General features: G+C 35.6%; 1 protein-coding gene across 8 annotated transcripts in view; it reads left to right on the forward strand.

The window, feature by feature from the left end:
* The window catches only part of KIAA0825 (KIAA0825 ortholog), a 467160-nt gene extending 447315 nt beyond the window's left edge, over positions 1–19845 (forward strand). For all 8 annotated transcript variants that reach the window (XM_077139139.1, XM_077139135.1, XM_077139134.1 and 5 more), the window contains one exon: positions 15696–19845. In XM_077139139.1, coding sequence (XP_076995254.1) covers positions 15696–15813 — 118 coding nt within the window. In that variant the 3' untranslated portion in view covers positions 15814–19845. The remainder of the gene's footprint in view (positions 1–15695) is intronic.
* The last annotated feature ends 510 nt before the right edge of the window (positions 19846–20355 follow it).

Here is a 20355-nt window from a genome sequence, read left to right on the forward strand (position 1 = left end):
TGATTTAAAGTCGACTGAAAATCTGAAGCACAGGTAAAGCATTTTTCCATTATGCTTATTATCATTTTCTAATGTTTTACTACCTAATACTGTGCTTTTTACGTATTTGGTGGGTGGGTTACTGTTTTTAAACAGGTTTAAACAGGTTGGTGGTTTTCCTGTTGTGCTTTTAAAGAAAGACTTTCTATGGATTGTAATCATGATAATGTCAAGTTATTTATTGAGAGAACTAACCTGGAATCTAAGGAGCTATGTTGAAGTTTTTTGAAAATGAAATTAGAGATGTAGCGCATGTCAGCAGAAAGGAATTTGTTTATGTTGTATAATGCAGGCTTAAGTGAAGAAAAAGCAATTTTTCAACCTCAGTACTTTTTGATGGTCAAGCACCTATTCCATTGGGTCATTAATATGCTAGTATTCACAAAGTACTCATCTTCTTCTTAACATTAAAGAAGTCTGTGACAGGCTTTTTACATTTTTTAACAATAATTCAAAATTGTTAGGTAAGACCCTCTTGAGTATACTTTATTGCTTATAAATGAAATGTTGGCAAAGACCTTGTTTTTAATGACTGAATTTACAATGAAGTTAGGCATATTAAATATCATAGACATCGGTTCTCCTACATATTGCTGGACCAAGAATTCTGCTATGGATACCAGAATTATGATACAGTAGCAAAAACTCATCATAAACATTTAGATATCAATTAGAATCACCTTTAAATGTTGACTGCCTATAACTGAATTAGCTCCTCTGCGTTTTGGCCAAATTCATAGGTTGTGGCAGATAAGGGAGTGGGGCAAAAAAGAAGAAACTGGAATGGTTTTGTTTAAATTATGAGTTGTTCAATCTCCTTGGACACTTAGAAGAGAGGAATAAAAGATAGTACTGTGAAGTTGAGAAAGAAAGCTCTCCAAAGCAGTAACTCCTTCTTCTCAAAATATTAAATAATCATACTGGGTCATTCACCTGGCAGTCATCAAAGGAGGTAACACAGTACTAGACTTTTTCTTGTGCCAAAAAGCTCTGGGAATGTCAGTCAATAAATGAAATGTTCTGTTTAAGGCGATAACCTGTGGTGTACTTGCTGTAAAAATAAAGCATGATTAGACATAACCACACCTTAAGCTGTGATGACAGATGTTAAAATGACTGTTAGCAGTTGAAGGGAAAAAAAGGGTCACAGGCAGTTATTTGAAAGCAGTAAGGCAAGAAATAGTCCAGTCACTGAAGAAGATATGATTTTAGGGTAAGAAAGATAATGGGGGAAAGGATTGGGGAAAATAAATCAAAGGGTCAGTTTCTAATTAGATTGCCAGCATACGTAGGATTTTACTCAGGGAAAATAACAATGATCTGAGTTTGATCACTATTTAGGGCATGCAATTCTGCAATGAGAGTTCTACTTGAAGGCACTTCATAAGCAAGAACTAGAAATATGGCATAGCTTTGGAGGGCAATAATTTTTTTCACCATCTACCAAAATAAATACCATAACATTGATGCATTCATCCGCAAAATGGTGATAAAATAGGAAGAGGGCATCTGGGGCAATAGTTGTGGGAGACAGTCTGTACATGAATTCTGCTTAGCAAGGAAAATGTTTAAGTTTGGGAAAAATCCATAAGTATTCAAGGGTATACGTGCAGCCTTCCTATTATGACACTTACCTGACTAAAAGATAAATCAAAGAAAATGGACTGACAGTGTTGCTAGTCGGATGTAGTAGGAAGAAATCCAAACAAATGATCAAAGAACATGGATATATTTTTTATTTAAAAAGATTATAGTTTTCAGATGCTTGACCTCTTAAGGCAGAGTGAGGTTGATTTTTTTTAGCAATACTCACATCTGAAATAGTATCACGTACATTTTTATCTAATACCGAAAAAAACTCCTATATTCTATATAAATGGAGGAAATACAATTCATAATTGACAAGGTATGAATTTTTTATATCTTAAGCCATGAGGCTGCCACATCAACAAACATAATTTCTTAGCAAATATGTCTTATGTTTATATTTATGAAATGTACACAATTGACACAGAACCCAAAAGGGAATAAGTAAGCATTTTTTAAATATACATATTTGCTTTGATTTACAAACCCCATTCTGGGAAACATTTATTAAATTAGAAACAGGGAAGGAATACAAGCGAAATATGCTTAGAGTTTCAATTTATCTTGAGCTTGGCGCTACTTTTATGCATTTTACAAAAGCTTGGGCTTCTATTGGCTGGTGTGTTAGCCTTTTTTTGTTTGTTTTTGTTTTTTAACATATAATGAGCTCTTCTCAAAGTGAAAAACGATCAATTAATGAAACTCAAAATTCACTAATGGGAACCCCACGTTTCAGTGGTGATTTCATGTTTAATATGCTAAGTTGAAAGAAGAAAGGGATCAAATCAAAAATCTCAAAAAGATCAACCACGCCCAGACACATAATATACTCAGGACTTTTTGTGGTTATTAAGAGGCGGCACCCCAGCTTTGGAAGGGCCATAAGATGAGTACATTTAGAAAGTCAAGACCTCAGACTGAAAACCAGCAGTTCGTGATGGATCATAGTAAAATCATATCTGGAAGTTTGCCCCACCCAAGAGACAATCCCTTCTTCCCTTTGTTCTCTAAGTATGGTAGACTGTGTTTTCCAGAGAGGGCTATCACAGTAACACCTGCCTCACAGGCTATTCTATTACTTGCTACTTTCACATGAAAAGGTGGCACAAGTTGTCCTCTACTTGAATCTGGGCACTTGTGATTCTTTTAAAAGCAATAGAAGCAACAGAAGTGAAGCTGTGTAAATTCTAAATCTAGGCCGTGAAAGGCATTGAGTCTTCTGCCTTTTGAACTGAAACACTGCTGGTTGGGACCTGGAGCTGGTGAATAAAACATTCTACTAAGCTGAGGTCACCAGCTGAGGTCACCATGCTTTGAGGAAGCACAGGCCAAATGCAAAGACTATAGGTAGATGCCCCTGCTGACCACACTGGCTGAAGGTGCCTCAGGTAGCATATGTCACCCACTGGATTTGTGAGTGAAGGTGCCTCTGGTTGAATCTCCCTCAGTCTTCAACTCTTCCCAGTCGAGTCCCAGAAATCATGGAGTGGAGATAAGCTGTCCCTACCACGACCTCTGCAGTGGTTTTGTTATGTAGCAGTTGAAACTAGAAACTTAAAGAAGTATTAAGCAAAGGCCCTGGGAAGCAGCCTGGGCATCTGTTACCTTAGTTTCCTATGGTATTTTCCATGGTAACTAAAAGAACAGGTTAAGAAGTGTTGCTAATTTCTTCGTGGTTGTTTGATGTGTTTTTGTTTAATTAAAGTTGTTCTTTTCATAAATTATTCTAGATTTAATTCTATTACTAAAACTAATAACTTCATATCTAGAAAGCGAGATATTTTGAGGAACAATAATAATCCTAGATGCTATTTATGGGGTACCACTTAAGTGTAAAGCAGTGTCAGGAGCTTTTTCTATATTAGCTTTGGTCTTTACAATGACCTCGCAACTTAGATATTACAATCCTTATTTTGCAGATGAATAAAACTGAGGTTAAGTTACTTACTCAAGGTTGACACAGTTGATAAGTGGAACTTCTGGAATTCTAACCCAGCTTTACAACTTCAAACACATTCTATCATTTGCCTTTGTGTGCAAACAACGGAAAGCAGACCTTCAATAGCGGGTCCATAGAAGCAATTAGGTAAAAAGCGATAGATAGATAGATAGATAGATAGATAGATAGATAGATAGATAGATAGATAGATAGATAGATAGATAGATAGATAGATATAGATAGATAGATAGATAGAAGATTCTAGAAATAATCATTACCCTGCATGTAGATAAATTCTCTGACCCAAACAGCCTCTATCCGCATTGTTTGGAGGAACTCCAGGGAAAAATGTTGGTCCTCTTGCCTGCAACCTCATGAGAGACCCTCCCTGAACTAACCAGCAAAGTCACTCAAATCCTGTATGGAGTGGGCCACGGTGGCTCAGCAGGCAAGAATGCTTGCCTGCCATGCCAGAGGACCCGGGTTCGATTTCTGTTGCCTGCCCATGTTAAAAAAACAAAAAAAAAACCTGTATGAAATAATAAATGTTTGTTGTTTTAAGCTGCTGAGTATTGCGGTAATTCTTATGTGGCAATCAATAACTAAGGCACAGACTTTTTCCTGCGGTCAATGTATTGGTTCTGCATTCTGAAATTCCACTGTATAATCTTCCTTTCCAGACATTTCACAGCAGTGGTAGCCCTGACCCATCCTTAGGGGGATCAAACTCTTATAGTAGCCGCTGTGACATGGTTACAGTGACACCAGACAAGCGGTCAAGAGTTCTGAGTTCTATTTCTAGAGTGGTTTGTAACCATATATAATAGAACTCTCTGAGCATCTGTTTCTGTAAAATTAAGGCATAGACAAAAAGATCAAGTTTTCTCTATTCTAATAGCCTCTGATTCTATAATTATTTTCTATATAAATATATCCCCATTTGTTGCTAGTGTGTATTTATTTTCTCTTAATTCTATAGCAAAACACTCCCCCAATATCTTGGAATCTCATGTCACTATCTTCAGTGTAGAATCCTGACAAGATATTCTCCATGTTGAAATAGAATTGAGCTGCATCATCATGTCTTTTGGCATCTACTCCACTAGGCACATGGACATGGCTTTAGACCCCTTTGTATGCACTCTCTCTCTCTCAAAGTCCTCTACAAAATAAAAATGAATATCTCTTCCATTCATTTTCCACTGGCTAAAATGAGTCATCCCACAGCCACACTCAACTTCAAGGGAGCACAAAAGGGCTCAAAAAGAAGAGAACCAGAATATTGGCAACAGCCTTAATTCAGGGCCTCTGTTATTCATAAAATACAAGCATAGATTCAGGAAAGCTTGATGTATATCTAGATTTTGTTTTGGAGAAAAATTAATTCTGCTGATATTTTCCTGGATCTCAGTCATTCATTTAGCCTTCATTCAACAAATAGACTTCCTCCTACTTGCCAAACAGTGTTCCAGACACTAAGGACAAGTGATGAATATGAGAAACAAGGTCTTTGTCCTCCTGAAATTTACGTTTTAGTGGATGTCAAAGTTATTTATAGAAAATCCAAAACATTTATGGTGCTTTCAATATTTCAAAGTCTCTTGATTATGGTGCTGGTTTTCAATGATGCAAAGGTTTTTCTTATTTTCTTGCAACTAGTCTTTTTATGTAACTAATACTTCTGTTTGCCGTCATCTGGCCCTTCGAAACACAGAGAAATGAAAGCATTTCTGAAGTTACTTCATATCCACCAGTGATATAATGAGAAAACATGTCATGTAAAACTCAGCACCTCTGTGCAAGGGATTCTAGCCTGGCTTTAAAACTTTGCACACTTTCTACCATTTACCATTGCATCAAACAATGGAAAGCAGACCCTCAAAAGCAGCTCCTGAGAAGCAATTAGGTAAAAAGTGATAGATAGATAGATAGATAGATAGATAGATAGATAGATAGATAGATAGATAGATAGATAGATAGATAGATAGATAAAATGTTCTATCTTCTTGGGGCTCATGTGGTAAGTAGAAAGATTGTTCTGCAATCCTCAGTTCTGCTTTGTGACCTTGGAAAGCTTCTTTATGCCTCAGTTCCTCATAACCTCCCACCTAATAGAGTTAGTTGTGAATAATATTAGTTCCATCCTTCCTCCTTTCAGTCTCTCTTGGAATGGTCAGTCTGTGCCTTTCCAGACATTGCAGTACCTGCCTGCTTGATGCCACAGAACCAGAGACATTTCTCAACCTGCTTGCTGGCAGCAAGAAGTCAGAGGAAGCACTAGTGTTTTTTAGTAGTTCTCCAGGGGTGAAGAAGCAAAGTAAGGAAGGGAGCCCATAATCCCCAAAGAACTGAGACAATGACAGCTATTTTGAGAGGCTTCTAACCTGCCACCACTGTGAAAGTGATGGCAAATCAACAAAAGTGGGTCTGAAATATATTCAAATCAATTCTTCCAATTCTGATCTGGCACATGAGCTGCAAAGAGACTATTTTATCCACCAATTAATTTTTTGACATATGCAGAATGAATATAAAATGTTGTTCAACTAGAGCTATTAACTAAAGCAGCTCCACATTTTGCTAATAGTTATAGGAAATGCAGAGAGAGACACAGTGTTATGGATTTGAATCATGTCCCCCACAAAAATCTGTTCAGTTCCTAACCTCCAGTCCGGTGGCTATGAACCCATTTGTTAGTAGCTATTTAGAGATGTTATTAGTTAAGGGGAAGCCCACCTGAATCAGGGTGGGCTTTCATCAAATATGACTGGAGTTCTGAAGCAAATTGGAAAATCCAAATAGGAAAACTAGACACAGTAGAAGGAGGCAAAGGGTAGAGAGATGTCCTACCAAATCTCAGAGATTTGAGTTATGATTGCCAGCAGAGATTTGAGTTATGATTGAGCTTTGATTTAAGGCAGAGAGATTTGAGTCAATTGCCATCAAGGCACCAGCAGAACACTATAAACTTCAGAGAAAACATGGTCCTGACTACACCTTGATTTTAGATTTCTAGCCCCCAAAACTCTGAGATGATAAAATCTTTTTGCTTAAGCAAACTAGTCCATGGTGTTTGTTATAGCAGCCCCAGCAAACTAAGACACAGAGAGACACAAATTTCTGTAGGAGATGTACCAAAGTGGATAAGAGCATTAAATGCTGGAGACAACTGCTAGGGTAGAATCCTGGTTCCGCCACTAACCAGGAGGTAACTCCTGGTCTGTAGCAATAATAATGGTACCCATCTCATAAAGTTGCTGTAAGGATTAAATGAATTAAGTACTTAGAACAGAGCCTGGCTTACTGAAATTGCTAAATAAGTAAGTATTAGCTATTGCTATTATTATTTTATGCCCAGACTCCCACTGTGCCCAGCCCATAAAAGGCATTCAATAAAAATTCTGGCTACTGATGAATGAAGAGAGAGAACGTTGTAAAGGGCATATAAGCAGTGATTCCATAAAGAGTAATGGCAGCATCAACTGTGCAGACCTCCCATTTCCTCCTGGAATCTAGATCATTTTCAATCTTTCTGAATTCCAAGCCAGTTTCAAACAAAATATGAGCTGAGAATATATTTCCAATTCTTTTCTAAACACTCTATCACTATTAATTTGAATAACAGAGATTACTAACAGACTTTTCAGCCGTGGACCACATGTTTCCAAATGGGGCCTTCATTCAGATGCTCATCCTCAGAAGTGGGTACGGCACAGCTGGCCTTGTTCCAAACTATGTTGCCAAAATTTGGCAGTGGTTTTATACAGGCTAGTAAAAAAAACACTCAGTTTTTTTTTACAATTTTAGAGTTGTAAATATGTAATCCTTCCTCATGAAAAAGGAACTGTTGTTTTCATCATTTTTAGAGCAAGAAGAGTGTTGCCTGACACAATTTAAGAACCTTTTAACGTGACAGTTTAATAAATGGGAATAGGCACCAAACATCTATGGAGCGTCATCCACGAACATTTCCAGATATATCAAATTTAACTAGAAAAAAAGACATTTTTTGATTCATTAAATTGTACCTTATTCTGAGAAATATCGGTAGTATGGTTCTGGCTGTATATAGCAAACCTGACAGTTCTCTTCACAAAGGGCATTTTTTTCTACATCAGCACTAAATGCTGGCCAAATAGTGTGACCTTGGCCTTCTATCTAAACTCTTATAATTTTTTTTTAAATGCATGGGTAGGAGGAGGTCTCTATGGAGATATGGATGATTTACTGATAACGGAAAAGTTCAACTTCCATTACCACTGATGGCTATGCTTCTGTTTATGTTTTCCCTAAGCCATAACTATTTAAAATGTTACTGTTAGCATTCTTAGTTGTCCCATTTGTTGGTATATAACTCTCCTACCTAAATATATAGTACAAATCATATTAATTAAAATAAATTGCTTAGACAGTTAAGTTGTGCTACAGATTGTCTCTGAAGGCTATAAATTCAAATTAAGGGTTTTCTACTTGTTTCAGAGCATAGAAAGATTCCTTTCACTGCATTAGTAGTAGCAAAAGAAATCAACCACCTTGCAAAAGAACAGTCATTGAATTTTTGCAGAAAAAGCTGGATAAGTTGCATATATAGCCGTTATCAAAATGATATAATAAATTCTTGGCTGAAGCAAGCAACCAAACTGCTAATTCGTGATGGCAAGTGTTGATATTTAATAGAAATGAGTATGAATTTTCACAGATATAACTATACTTAATTCTGTATATTTTTGTGAACTATATAGGAGTATAACATTGAGTAAGCAGGAGTTCTAAGTAGTATTCCAGACTAACTCGTGGTGATATGTTTTTGCAAAATAAACAAATAAGCCTTATTTCCTGTGTATTAAAGTGTTATATTATGCAAAGTAATTTGTGGGGTGTTGGAATAACCCTTTACCTGTTTAAAGAAAAGTCTGTTTTATAACTTCCAAAGGCAAATATGTGACTACTTTTTATAGCATTCTAGAAAAATTTAATGTCCTTTACATTTCAGGGAAATCTCCATAATACTAAAAAAGAAAATTCCATTCTGTCTTTAAATTTGTAAATAAAACAGTTCAAATAAATTACATTCTTAACTTCCATTTTACCTTTTTTGAGGATGCATTTCCTTACTGCTTTCCTTTTTCCTATATGCTTTCTTTCTCTTCAGCTAGCACACCTTAATTAGCTTGAGGAAATAAGTAAACTGAGTCAGAAATAAATTTGTAAAGATCTTTCTGCTCCCTTATTAAAGTGAGATTTTTGCTATCCACTTAATTCCAAAAGCCCCTACTGAATACAGTGTATGAACTTGTAACTCACATATAAGACTCTTATTATTTAAGTACTTTAGAGATTCAAAACCAAGTTCAGGGGAAAGGAAAACTTTTAAAGTGTTTAAAATTATACCCTTTAAGGCAAATTTAAACTATTCTTAGAGAAAATGAAGCTGAGGAATAAATCAATTGCTTTAGTCACATAAAAAGGACAGACTAAAAACTCTGCACATTTCTTCAAATTTGGGTTTAAAGCATTAGGCAAAAGCAATTGTGGATTCTCCTCATCTGGAAAACATATTGGAAAGAGGTTAAGGACACTACTGCTAAGATCTGTCTTCCAGGGAAGGGACTGATTCCCTAATCCTGTGATTCTAGGTGGAAAATAGATGGAGTGGACACAAAATGGTGCCATTTAAATTCAAGCTGATTTAATTCAAAGCTGATTATTCTGGCTTATAATAGATTTCCCACTACTATTCATGAATCACAATACTGATGAAGTTATTCTCAAACATAGGAGAGCCTTATATCTATTCTCTCCCTAAATTCTGTCCTTTGGGACTAAGTGCTATTCAGAAACGCCTTCCTACAGAAATGTCTTTCAAGAACATCAAATTCCATAGTTGCCAATTTCATCAAAGAAACTGATAATGACTTTAACAAAAAAAAAATCAAGATGATTTCTGTCATTAATGCTGCTACTTTTCCAAAGAACAAGGAAGGGCATGAATCATTTCCTAAAGTTACCTCGGATTGCTTTATAGCTAAAGGAAGAAATATCTGAATTCTGCCCTTCCTGCAACCAATTACTAAAATAAAGCTTAGGAAACGGCACAGGTACCTTATATTACCACTGATATTCCATGCCTAAGCTGAAATATTGTACAAAATATTTATGAGATTTTAAATATGTATTTAGAATAATTATTCAGTCCTTATCATCTACACATATTCTGTCTGAATAAGCTCCCTGAGAAAAGGACCATGTCCAGATCCCCTCATTTCTATATCATCATGAACAGTGTTTTGTTTATCTTTTTATTAGAGCAATTGTAGGTTTAAAGAAAAATCATGCAGAAAATATAGAGTTCCCACCTGCCCCCCCCATTAACACAATTTTTCCTATTATCAACATTTTGCATAAGTGTGGTACTTTTGTTACAAATGATGAAACAATATTATCATAATTATATTATTAACTCTAGTCCATAGTTTACATTAGGATGCAAACTATGTAACATTAGGGTTCACTCTTTGTGTTGCATAGTTCAATAAAACTTTTTTAAAAAGTTTTATCCTGGTAACATATATACAGCCTATAATCTGCCATTTTAACCATTTTGAATTATACAATTTGGTGGTATTAATTACATTCACAATACTATGCTACCGTCACCACCCATTACTAAAACTTTCCATCATCCCAATGAGAAACTGAACCAATTAAGCATTAAATTTCCATTCCTACCCCTACCCTGCTCCTGGTTAACTGTATTCTAAGTTTTTACTCTATGACTTTGCATATTCTAAGTATTTCATATAAGTGAGAGCATATATTATTTGTCCTTTTGTATCTGGCTTAGTTCACTCAACGTGATGTCTTCAAAGCTCATCCATGTCATAGAAAATATCAGAACTTCATTCCTTTTTATGGCTGAATAGTATTCCATTCTATGTATATACCGTATTTTGTGTATCCATTCTTCTATTGATGCATGCTTGGATTGTTTCCACCTTTTGGCAATTGTGGAATAATGCCACTATGAAAATTGCTGTGCAAATATCTGTTTTAAGTCCCTGCTTTCAGTTATTTGGGGTATACCTAGAAGTGGGGTTCCTGGATCATATGGTTCAGGACCCAACAAACTGTTTTCCACAGTCACTGCACCATTTTACATTCCCACCAGTAAAATACAAGGGTTCCTATTTCTCCATACCGTCACTAGCACCTGTTATTTTTCCACATTTTTAAACAGTATGTTTAGAGGGTGTAAAATGGTATCTCATTGTGGTTCTGATTTGAGTTTCCCTAATAGCTAAGGATGTTGAGCATTTTCTCATGTGCCTATTGGCCATTTGTATATCTTTGGAGAAATGCCTCTTTAAGTCCTTTGCCCATTTTTTTATTGGGTTGTTTACCTTTTTGTTGTTGCATTATGGAGTTTCTTATATTCTAGATATTAAACCCTCATCAGATTTATGGTTTCCAAAAATTTTCTCCGATCCTGGAGGTTGTCTTTTCACTTTCTTGATAATGTCCTTTGATGCCCAAAGTTTTTTAATTTTGATGAAATCTCATTTATCTATTTTTTCTTGTATAGCCCTTGCTTTTGGTGAAAAGTCTAAAAACCATTGCCTAATTCAAGCTTCTGAAGATGTTCTCCTATGTTTTCTTCTAGTAGTTTTTGATCAGACACACTAGTCAGGTACTAGTCAGGCACCCATAAAGCAAAGTTACTGAATTTACTGTTTTCTTTACAATATCATCTCTTTCTTAACAAGGATGTGCGAATGATTAGTAAACGAGTGAACTTGCAGGAAATTGCTATCTTTTACTCATACAAATAACAAATAATACCTATTTGAGATACCAACTACTACTCTTTTGACACTGGTGGTTAAAAGTTGTTATTTCTTCACTCCACCTAAGAATAACAGTCATATCTAAGCCTTTAACACATGCAAGTCGATAGATATTTTGTGAGGGCTTACAGTGTATCAAGCACTATATTATTTGAAGTAAATATAGGGAATTAAAAATCCTCCCCCAAGGGATCACAAGTATAAATGAGGAGATGCTGCATGTAAAAAATAACAGCTCAAGAAAATAATAGAAGAGATGTAACAAAGCAATATGTGGTTAACTGACCGAGAGAGTGCTGACATTTGGCACTGTAGAACTCAAAGGAGAAAGAAGATCACAATAGGTTTAAGGTATAGTGAAGAATTTCATGAAACAGGTTGAAAAGTGGACTGGGTATGAGGAAAGATAGGCAGAATTTGGATAGATGGAAAGGTGTTTCAGGTGGATGAAAAAGCAAAAGCAGAAATGCAAATGTGGGGCAGCATATGTGGGAAAGCACAAAGCAAGGAAGCAATAAGGAAAATAATTTTCTCCTGAAAAGAAGTAGTGGCAGCTAAAAAGAGCTAACACTAAGCTAAAATACTAAGATATTGAACTCTCTGAGCAGAGCCATCCTTGAAGACACTTGCCAGTATTAAAGCCAAAATTTAGGTGAAAACCAATGTTGTTGAAAAGTAAGTTACAGGACCAGGTCACAATGAAGTTTAGGTATCAACAGGGCTGGTCAGGAGAGTCTGGGGGGGTATCTAATAAACTAGTTCGGTGCAGTGGCAGGTCCTGAGGACATCTCAGGGAAAGAAGGAGGCCTTAACCTCAGACAGACAACCAGAGTCTGTCACTCAAGAAGTTTGCAGAGGCATTTAGATGGTTTCACATAGGAGAAAAACATCTAAAACCTGTGAACTCAATCATCTCTAGAAGAAGAGCACAGACTCTGGAATTAGTCTGCCTGGGTTCGATTCAACACCCACCACTCAATAGTCGAATGACTCCCGGCAAGTTTCTGAATCTCTCTATGCCTCAGTGTTCTCAGCTGTAAAAAGGGGTGAGAATAGGGCCCACCTCATAGGATTGTGTTGAGAATTAAATGGAATCATCCATGGAAAGCTCTGGCCCATGTAAGAGCTCTATAATATTAGCTAATATTAATATAACATTTAGTGGAACAGGCAGATACTGCTGGTCTCAATCTGAAGGTATGTCTCAAGCCAGGAAAAAGGCTGAGAACTCCCAAATCAATCTGAGGGGTGCTGTGAGCAAGGTTGTGACAGCTGATTCTGTAAGATATCTCAGCCCAGGTTTTAGAGTCCTTATTGTATATGGATAGGAAAAGGGACCCCATCCACCCATCCAGGGGCCATACAGATGGAGCCCATTCTGGAGGATAGTTAAGATTGTGGTACATACCTGAGTGGTCTCATGGGATTCTGCTGCTCATTGGTGTGAAAGGCATGGCACAGTTGCTGCCACCAGCGGAAGTCAGTATCAGGCTGTAGCCCTTTTACCATAACAGGTAGGTGGGGAATTTAGCCATAGAGCGCAGGCTACCAAAGCTAGGAGAACACAAATGCAATCCCCTTATAACACTTTCCAGAAAGAACTAGACTATATGAGTTCTGAGAGTTTCTGGTTTCCTATAGGGGCATGCTTCCATCACAGATATTTAAATATATTAGAGATTTTGAACAGATTGCCCAGTCAATTGTGTTTTACAAATTGATAGATCATTTTTTTTTCAATAGTTTTTTGACAGAACTGACTTAACTGTTTTTGCAGTGTGATAACAAAGCCTAAAACTATGATAGAATTAAAAATAAGCTTATCTTCAGAATTTATATATATGAAATATAATCGCACATATGATAAATGTACATACATTTCAAATTCCTAATGCTTTCATTTAATGAGAGTAAAATTATTAGGCAAAATGTAGTTCTAATACTATTTTTCACCTATCTTTGTCATCATTTCTTACTCTCTTATGAAGTGATATTTTCTTAATAACACAAAGCAAATTGAAGAAGGTTGTAGTAGGTAAATAACTTTGTCTAATACCATTAATTACTAACAGCTCAATTATACTGTGAAGTGCCTGTAATTGCCATGAAACTTCAAAATTCTTGTATTCTATTATGTATACAATTCATTTAAATTACATTAATTATACAGATTTTTTATAATGAAGCAAAGAGACTGTGCTTTCAGTTTTCACAAGTAGAGACAATGATCAAAATATTTATGTACACATTACATATTTTATTCTGTTGATACTCATAAAATAATTCATTTACTCAGTATGATGTCAGCACCTTTATTTGGAAGAAAAAAAGGAAAACCTAATTTTCTCATTTTTGAATATCTTTTAAGAGTATATGATCCTTAGGAAGTGTTTTTATTTAACATCCAGCCGAAGACAGAGAACGTTTTCCAGAAATTGAAATTTTAAAGCTATTTCTAACAGTAATTAATGACTCAATTTTTTTAATCCATGATTAGTATTGCATTGATAGACCAAAATTCCAGAGCCTTGACTCTCTGAGTTCAAGTCCCAAAGTACTTGGGCAAGTGTACATATTCTGTGCCTCAGTTTACTCATCTGTAGAATGGGGAAAAAAAAACATTTCATAGTAAAGATTTAAAAAGCAATATGGCAAGTGTTTAAAACAGTGCCTGCCCCATAGGTAGTGCTATACAAATAAGTTTTTGCCATTATGATTTATTTTCCTACTTGGGCAGGATCCAACTTAACATATGTATTAATGATACCCAAGTTTGCCCAGATAAAATAGATAGTGAGAGATATCTTTAAAATTCCATGAAAGCAGTATAAGGTAAACTTCTGGGCCAAATTATAAATCCCAAAAGACTAATCTTAGCAATACTGTCCCTTGTGATATGGCTTTGAATAGTGGGGCAGTGAAAAATCTGATTATCCTTCAAGTTGTTATTAAAACCTATATGACCAATGACCTATCTCTGACTATATAGCAACATATGGAGAAACTAGGGTGGCCAGAAATAGCAGTTTTTAGATGCAGCCAGGGTTGGGGCTAAGGGATCAGAAGACGCTCAGGCAGCAGGTAAAGAAGAAATGTAGGTTATGTTCAGCAAAGCAAGGACCATATATAATTACTTGGGTAATTTGCCCTCCCCTCGTCCCACGTCCCCCTTCTTCTTCTCTTTTGTGTATATCACCTCCCAGGACAGGCCTGGGCATCCTGACCCCAGCGCTCCAACGAGGAAATCTGTGGAGGGGCCTCTAACTAGGAGGTTCCTATGGGAAAGGCAGTGCTGATGCTTTCTTTTCACCACTCAAACAAAACCAGAAAAATCCCACCCCAAACTTGATATACTTTCCTCAGGTAGGACAGGCTGTTTGCTATCCGGGAGTTCTAACTATAATGAATAGGGAGTTTCTGGAGGAGAATCAGTGAACAGTTACTTGTTTGCTGTTAGAAGCCCTGATGGCAGGGGGTCTTTTAGGATGGATCACCACAGATTAAGAAATCCTTTTGTGACAGCATATCATGGTGGATGGCTTGGGGTTGGTAGAAAGGAGAAAGGAAATAAATGCAGGTGCTAGAGTTCAAAATAAACCAAAACTGATTTGTGCTTAGGTCACTGTGATGATATTTGCTTTGCATGCTTATATACATATATAATTCAGTAGTCTAATATTTTGTGATCTCCCAACCACCCAGAAATCGAAAGTCTTTCTTCATGTATTTAGTAAATGCTCAATGGAACCTTGCTAACAAATTGTTCTTTCTGTTGGGTGATTTACCTTGATTACTTCTAATCTGATCTTCCTTCTAGGAATAGACTAACCTACCTTTAAAAAATACTCAATTTTACTTAATATTTTTCTTGCTGCTAAGACTTTCCTTTCTGCAACTTAAAGTCACGAATACATTCATCAGTGAGGAGAAACTGCTTTGAAAAATATTTGCTAATTAATCACTGCTAAATCTGGAGTTTATGCATGTGAGTGTGTATACAGGCAGGCCATATGCAATTGTTAAATTTAGATAATACAAAAACTTCATTTAAAGCATCCTTTTAAAACTAATGTGGAGCAGAGCTCGTTTGATTCTATTTTCTGCTCCTGTTCTCCTGGCCCCCTAGCAGAAGCAGTACCAATGAACTGTGTTGCTCAAGAAGTAGACACTAAAAGACTAAATGAGGAGAAACAGGCACCTCAATAAACCAGAACTATATATTCACGCCTGGAACAACCGAGTAGTTTGAAAGTTACAAAAATACTAAGATGTGATTTTTCTTTTAGGTGGGAAATGAGGAAGGATGCGACACTAGAAGAGGAAGAAAAAGCAATGCTGGAACATTTAAAACACATTTGCACCACACACAACTCTTCTGCCTCAGATAACACAGAAGAACCATAATCTACAGCAAACAGCAATGGCTATATTTTAGGAAATAATCACATATAATGGAGTAGGGATTTTCCTACAGTCAGAACAGACTTCAGATGTGCTGTGAAGCATGAAAGCAACGACTGAGTAATCACTGTACTGAAGAGGAATGCAGCACATAAAGAATAAGGTGCTATATATACTTTTTATTTTAAAAATAATTTCAAATGTTTTTCTTTTCCCAACCTTTCTTTTTCTATGATATAACTGCTGCCATCTCGTGTTCCCTTCGAATTATTTTTCCTCCTTTCATTCTTGAAGTATCTATGGCAACAGGCAAAATGTTTGGGAATGTTTTCCATAAGGATTTTTAAATGCAACATTTGGATGTTAAGCTGAATAGAGTCACATCTACAGCTGAGGGTCATCAGAAAAATTTTTTAGCTATTTTCAAGTTATTTCCGTAGCTGTAGCCCCAGTCCAGGTAATAACTGCCTTTACTACCCACCCATGTAACAGTCTCCCTTCCCATAGCCTCTTCTTCATCCAGTTTATCTTAATAACAGCCTGCAAGAAAGCACTCCCCTGATGTATAACTTCAATTCTCTTTATCGTAGTGGCTTTTCAGTCCTCCATCTACTTCCAATTCAAATAGTTTCCAATCATATGCTCTAAGGTCCTATACCAAATGGCTCATGTCCAACCAACTGCCCGCTACCCTCTTGGCACAAGTCACACACTTGCCATTCTCCCCAACCAAAGATGACCTTTCTCCCAAAACTATGTTCAAAACTCATTCCAGCAACCTCTATCCCGCAGCTCATTATTCATAATTTCCTTTACTTATACTCTTACTTTCATTACATTGAAACACACGATGTAAGTCAACAGTCCATGTGTTAGCATTCTCTTTGCCAAGTATAGTAGTTATAAATACCTACTCTGTTTTTCCTATCAGTGCCTAACATTAGATTATAAAGACCTGGAAGGCCTTATGATATAATACAATATACAATATAATACAATATAATACAAATAATGCAATATACAATATAATACAAATAATACAATATACAATATAATACAATACAATACAAAGTCTCCCTTTATAACTCTCCATTTACCATCTACAGTCTTATTCGTAGAGTTGGCAGTGAGTAAACACAGTTGTTTGAATGGCTGCCATTGAAAGAAGATGAATTAGACTGTTGATCAATGTACAAGACATCTGGAAGAAGTCTTATATTGGGAACTATCTTAGACCATAAGACACTGAACAGCATGGTTTCTGATGCTCAGAAATATAGTGGATCACCCATGTTCCCACATTCTGTGATGCTTATAAAATATGTATAGGCTGCATGATAGCTAAAGAAAAGTTTTATATACTTTTCAAAGAGTAAAAGCTTGGGAGAAAGATGAGAACACTTTCGAAAATTATTATTTCTTTAAATAAAAACACGCAAATGGCCATGTAGTCAGCTGCCTGCCAAATGACACATTTATTTTTAAAGAGTAACTTTAGTTGGCCAGTATAATCATGAACCAAATGTTTTAAGATATGATTGAAAGAATTTCTAAAAATTTCATGCAGTACATTTAAAAACTAAGAAAATTTCATGAGACCTGAGACTTTCCATGTAGTCTTATCAAGTCATTATGGTAAATAATAAATAAAATGTTCTAGAAACACTATAACAATTAATATAAGGCAACAGTTGACTTTATTCCTTTAATTTGATGGTGGTCTGTGTACTAAATCTTAAGAACTATTGTTTATTAGAATAAACACTAAAATGTAAAGTCAAGATAAAAATAAATTGATCCAATAAGCCAAGTATAATCTTATGAAGTTACAAGATTTCACATTTGAATTCATTGTCTTCTATTATATCTAAAGGTTATCTTTTAAAGCTATTTTTTATTGAGCCTGGTACATTTCTTTACAAATCCTGAGCAGTGATTTAGCTCCCCCGGAATATCACTCCCTCTTGAAAGGAAACAAATAATATAAAGGGAAAAGTGGGTTGAGTTGAAATAAAGAAAAATGGAAGAGGGAGAAACAGCATGCAATTAAATTATCTTCTCTATTTGCTCAGTAAAATTACTGTAACCATAAGTGCAATAAAGTTTATAATTGGGAAGGTTAAATGGCAAGTCATTGGTTTATTAGATCCTTTTGACTTTATACTCAATGTCTTTCTTAGTGTATTTTAAGAAGTGATATTTCTAAATAGTTGTTCCTTCTCAAATCTATTTTGCATATGATAAGTTAACCTGAATGAAGCCTAAAACTTTATAACTACCCATATGCTTACTACAAAAATATTATCACCATGTAACATGTCTTCTGTGTTTTATTTAACTGTATTTTTGTGTAATTACAAAGAGAGATCTGTTTTATTATTGATTTAACAGTCGCTATGTGTAAACAATATGATTTAATTTTTTAATAAAATATGATAGATATTGTGTATTTCAGATATGTTATCCATTTGTAATTTCTACTAAACATTTTAAGAAGTAACAACTGTAATCAAGGAATGAGAAAAAGAAATCACTTGTTCTGTCCTTAATATGTATGTATTCATAATGTTCCATTATCCCAGTTCGTATATTCCTGAGTCAAAGACAGCATCAGGTAGTTTGTAATTTCATATTATAAAAAAAAAAAAAAATCTTTACTTTATTAAAATACTTTTCTTTATATTTTATTAAAAAACAGCTGCATATATGAAAATCAGCAGTACCCCATATAGGAACTATTCAAAAATTGTAAAAGGAATCAGAGAACTAGAGATATGAATGAAGGTGATCTGGATAGGACTAAGGTAGACAAAATACAAGGTAAAGGATGATATCGTCCATATTTTAAAACTTCAACTTCTGTGTGAGATCAAAGGGAGAGATGTTTATTTGGTGCAAAATGTATATTTTGGGTAGTGCCTTTCCTAATTTAACTTGTATGGTCAGTTTAGTTGAACATCATGAGTGCATAGAGTCTTGAATGGTGCATGGGATTTTGTTGGTTTGTCCAGGTAATGTGATGTCCCCATATATCCCAGAGTAATTTGGGCAGTGAATAAAGAAGCATTTGTAAAGTCCCCTCAGGAGGACTGGGGAGAAAGGAGGAAATATTCAATTTCCCCATTTTGAGAACTCACTGTCCTCCCCTCTACATGGGACCTAACTCCCAAAGGTGTAAATTTCCTTGGCAATGTGGGACAGAACTGCTGGGATGATCCAGGACGTGGCATCATGGGATTGAGAAAGTCCCCTTGACCAAAAGAGGGGAGAGAGAAATGAGACCAAACAAAGTTTCAGTGGCTGAGAGATTTTAAACAGAATTGAGAGATTATCCTGGAGGCTGGAGGGAAGTACCTAAAACTGTTGAGATGTGTTCCAGTAGCCTTGATTCTTGAAGACAATTGTGTAAAGATATACTTTTACAACATGACTGTGTGATTGTGAGAACCTTGTGTCTGATACTCCTTTTATCTAGAGTATGGACAGATGAGTAAAAAAATATGGATAAAAATAAATAAATAATAGGGGGATAAGGAGTAAAATGAATTGGGGAGATGGAAATACTAGTGGTCAATAACAGGAGTGGTAAACGTATGGGATGTGTGGGTTTTTTCTTTTTTCTTTTTATTTCTTTTTCTGGAGTGATACAAATGTTCCAAAAAATGATCATGGTGATGAATACACAATTATGTGATGATATTGCAGAACCTATTGATTGTACACCATGTATGGACTGTATGTATGTAAACACATGTCAATAAAAATGTTTTTTAACAAAACAGTTGTAGGTAGAATCTCCACTGACAAACATTCCTAACACAATGACTGAAATTTCTTGACATTTAATAGGAAATTATGAGAATGGAATGTTCAGCATTAAGGCTTTATTCCATTTAATGATGAACCCTATCTGCTCTGCCTTTGACAGATGTTTTCAACATCATCATCAGTAAAGAAGTAAACTCTTGTTTCTCCAAAATTTAAAGAATCCAAAACCTCAAATCACCCTTTTTTCCTCAAAATATTGTAATAATTATTTCCACATGCAAAAAACTGTAATAGTTATTTGTTGCTGCATAACAACATTATAGAACTATTATTTTAAATAATAGTTTTTTATTAAAAACTATTTATTTAATAGTTTTTATTTATTTATTTATTTAAAATAAATTTATTATTTTAAAATAGCATGCATTTATTATAACAATATCTGGAGGCCAAATATCTGAGCATGACTTAGTGGTGTTCACTGCTTAGAGTCTCACAAAGCTGCAGTGCAGGTGTCAGCCAAGGCCATGCTCACATCTGAAGTTTAACTGGAGAAGGAGCCACATCGAAGCTCACATGCTCGTTGGCAGCATTCAGTTCCCTGCAGGCTACCAACAGTTTCTTGCCAGCCGTTTGTCAATCTTGAAAAAAAATAATGATAGAAAGATTCATACTTCTTGATTTCGAAACTTATTGCAGTCCAACGGTAATCAACAACACTGTGATATGGCCCACGGATAGACATGTAGGTCAGTGAATTGAACTGGGAGCCAGAAA

This window comes from Tamandua tetradactyla, chromosome 21, assembly GCF_023851605.1.
Source record: "Tamandua tetradactyla isolate mTamTet1 chromosome 21, mTamTet1.pri, whole genome shotgun sequence".
NCBI classification, from domain to species: domain Eukaryota; kingdom Metazoa; phylum Chordata; class Mammalia; order Pilosa; family Myrmecophagidae; genus Tamandua; species Tamandua tetradactyla.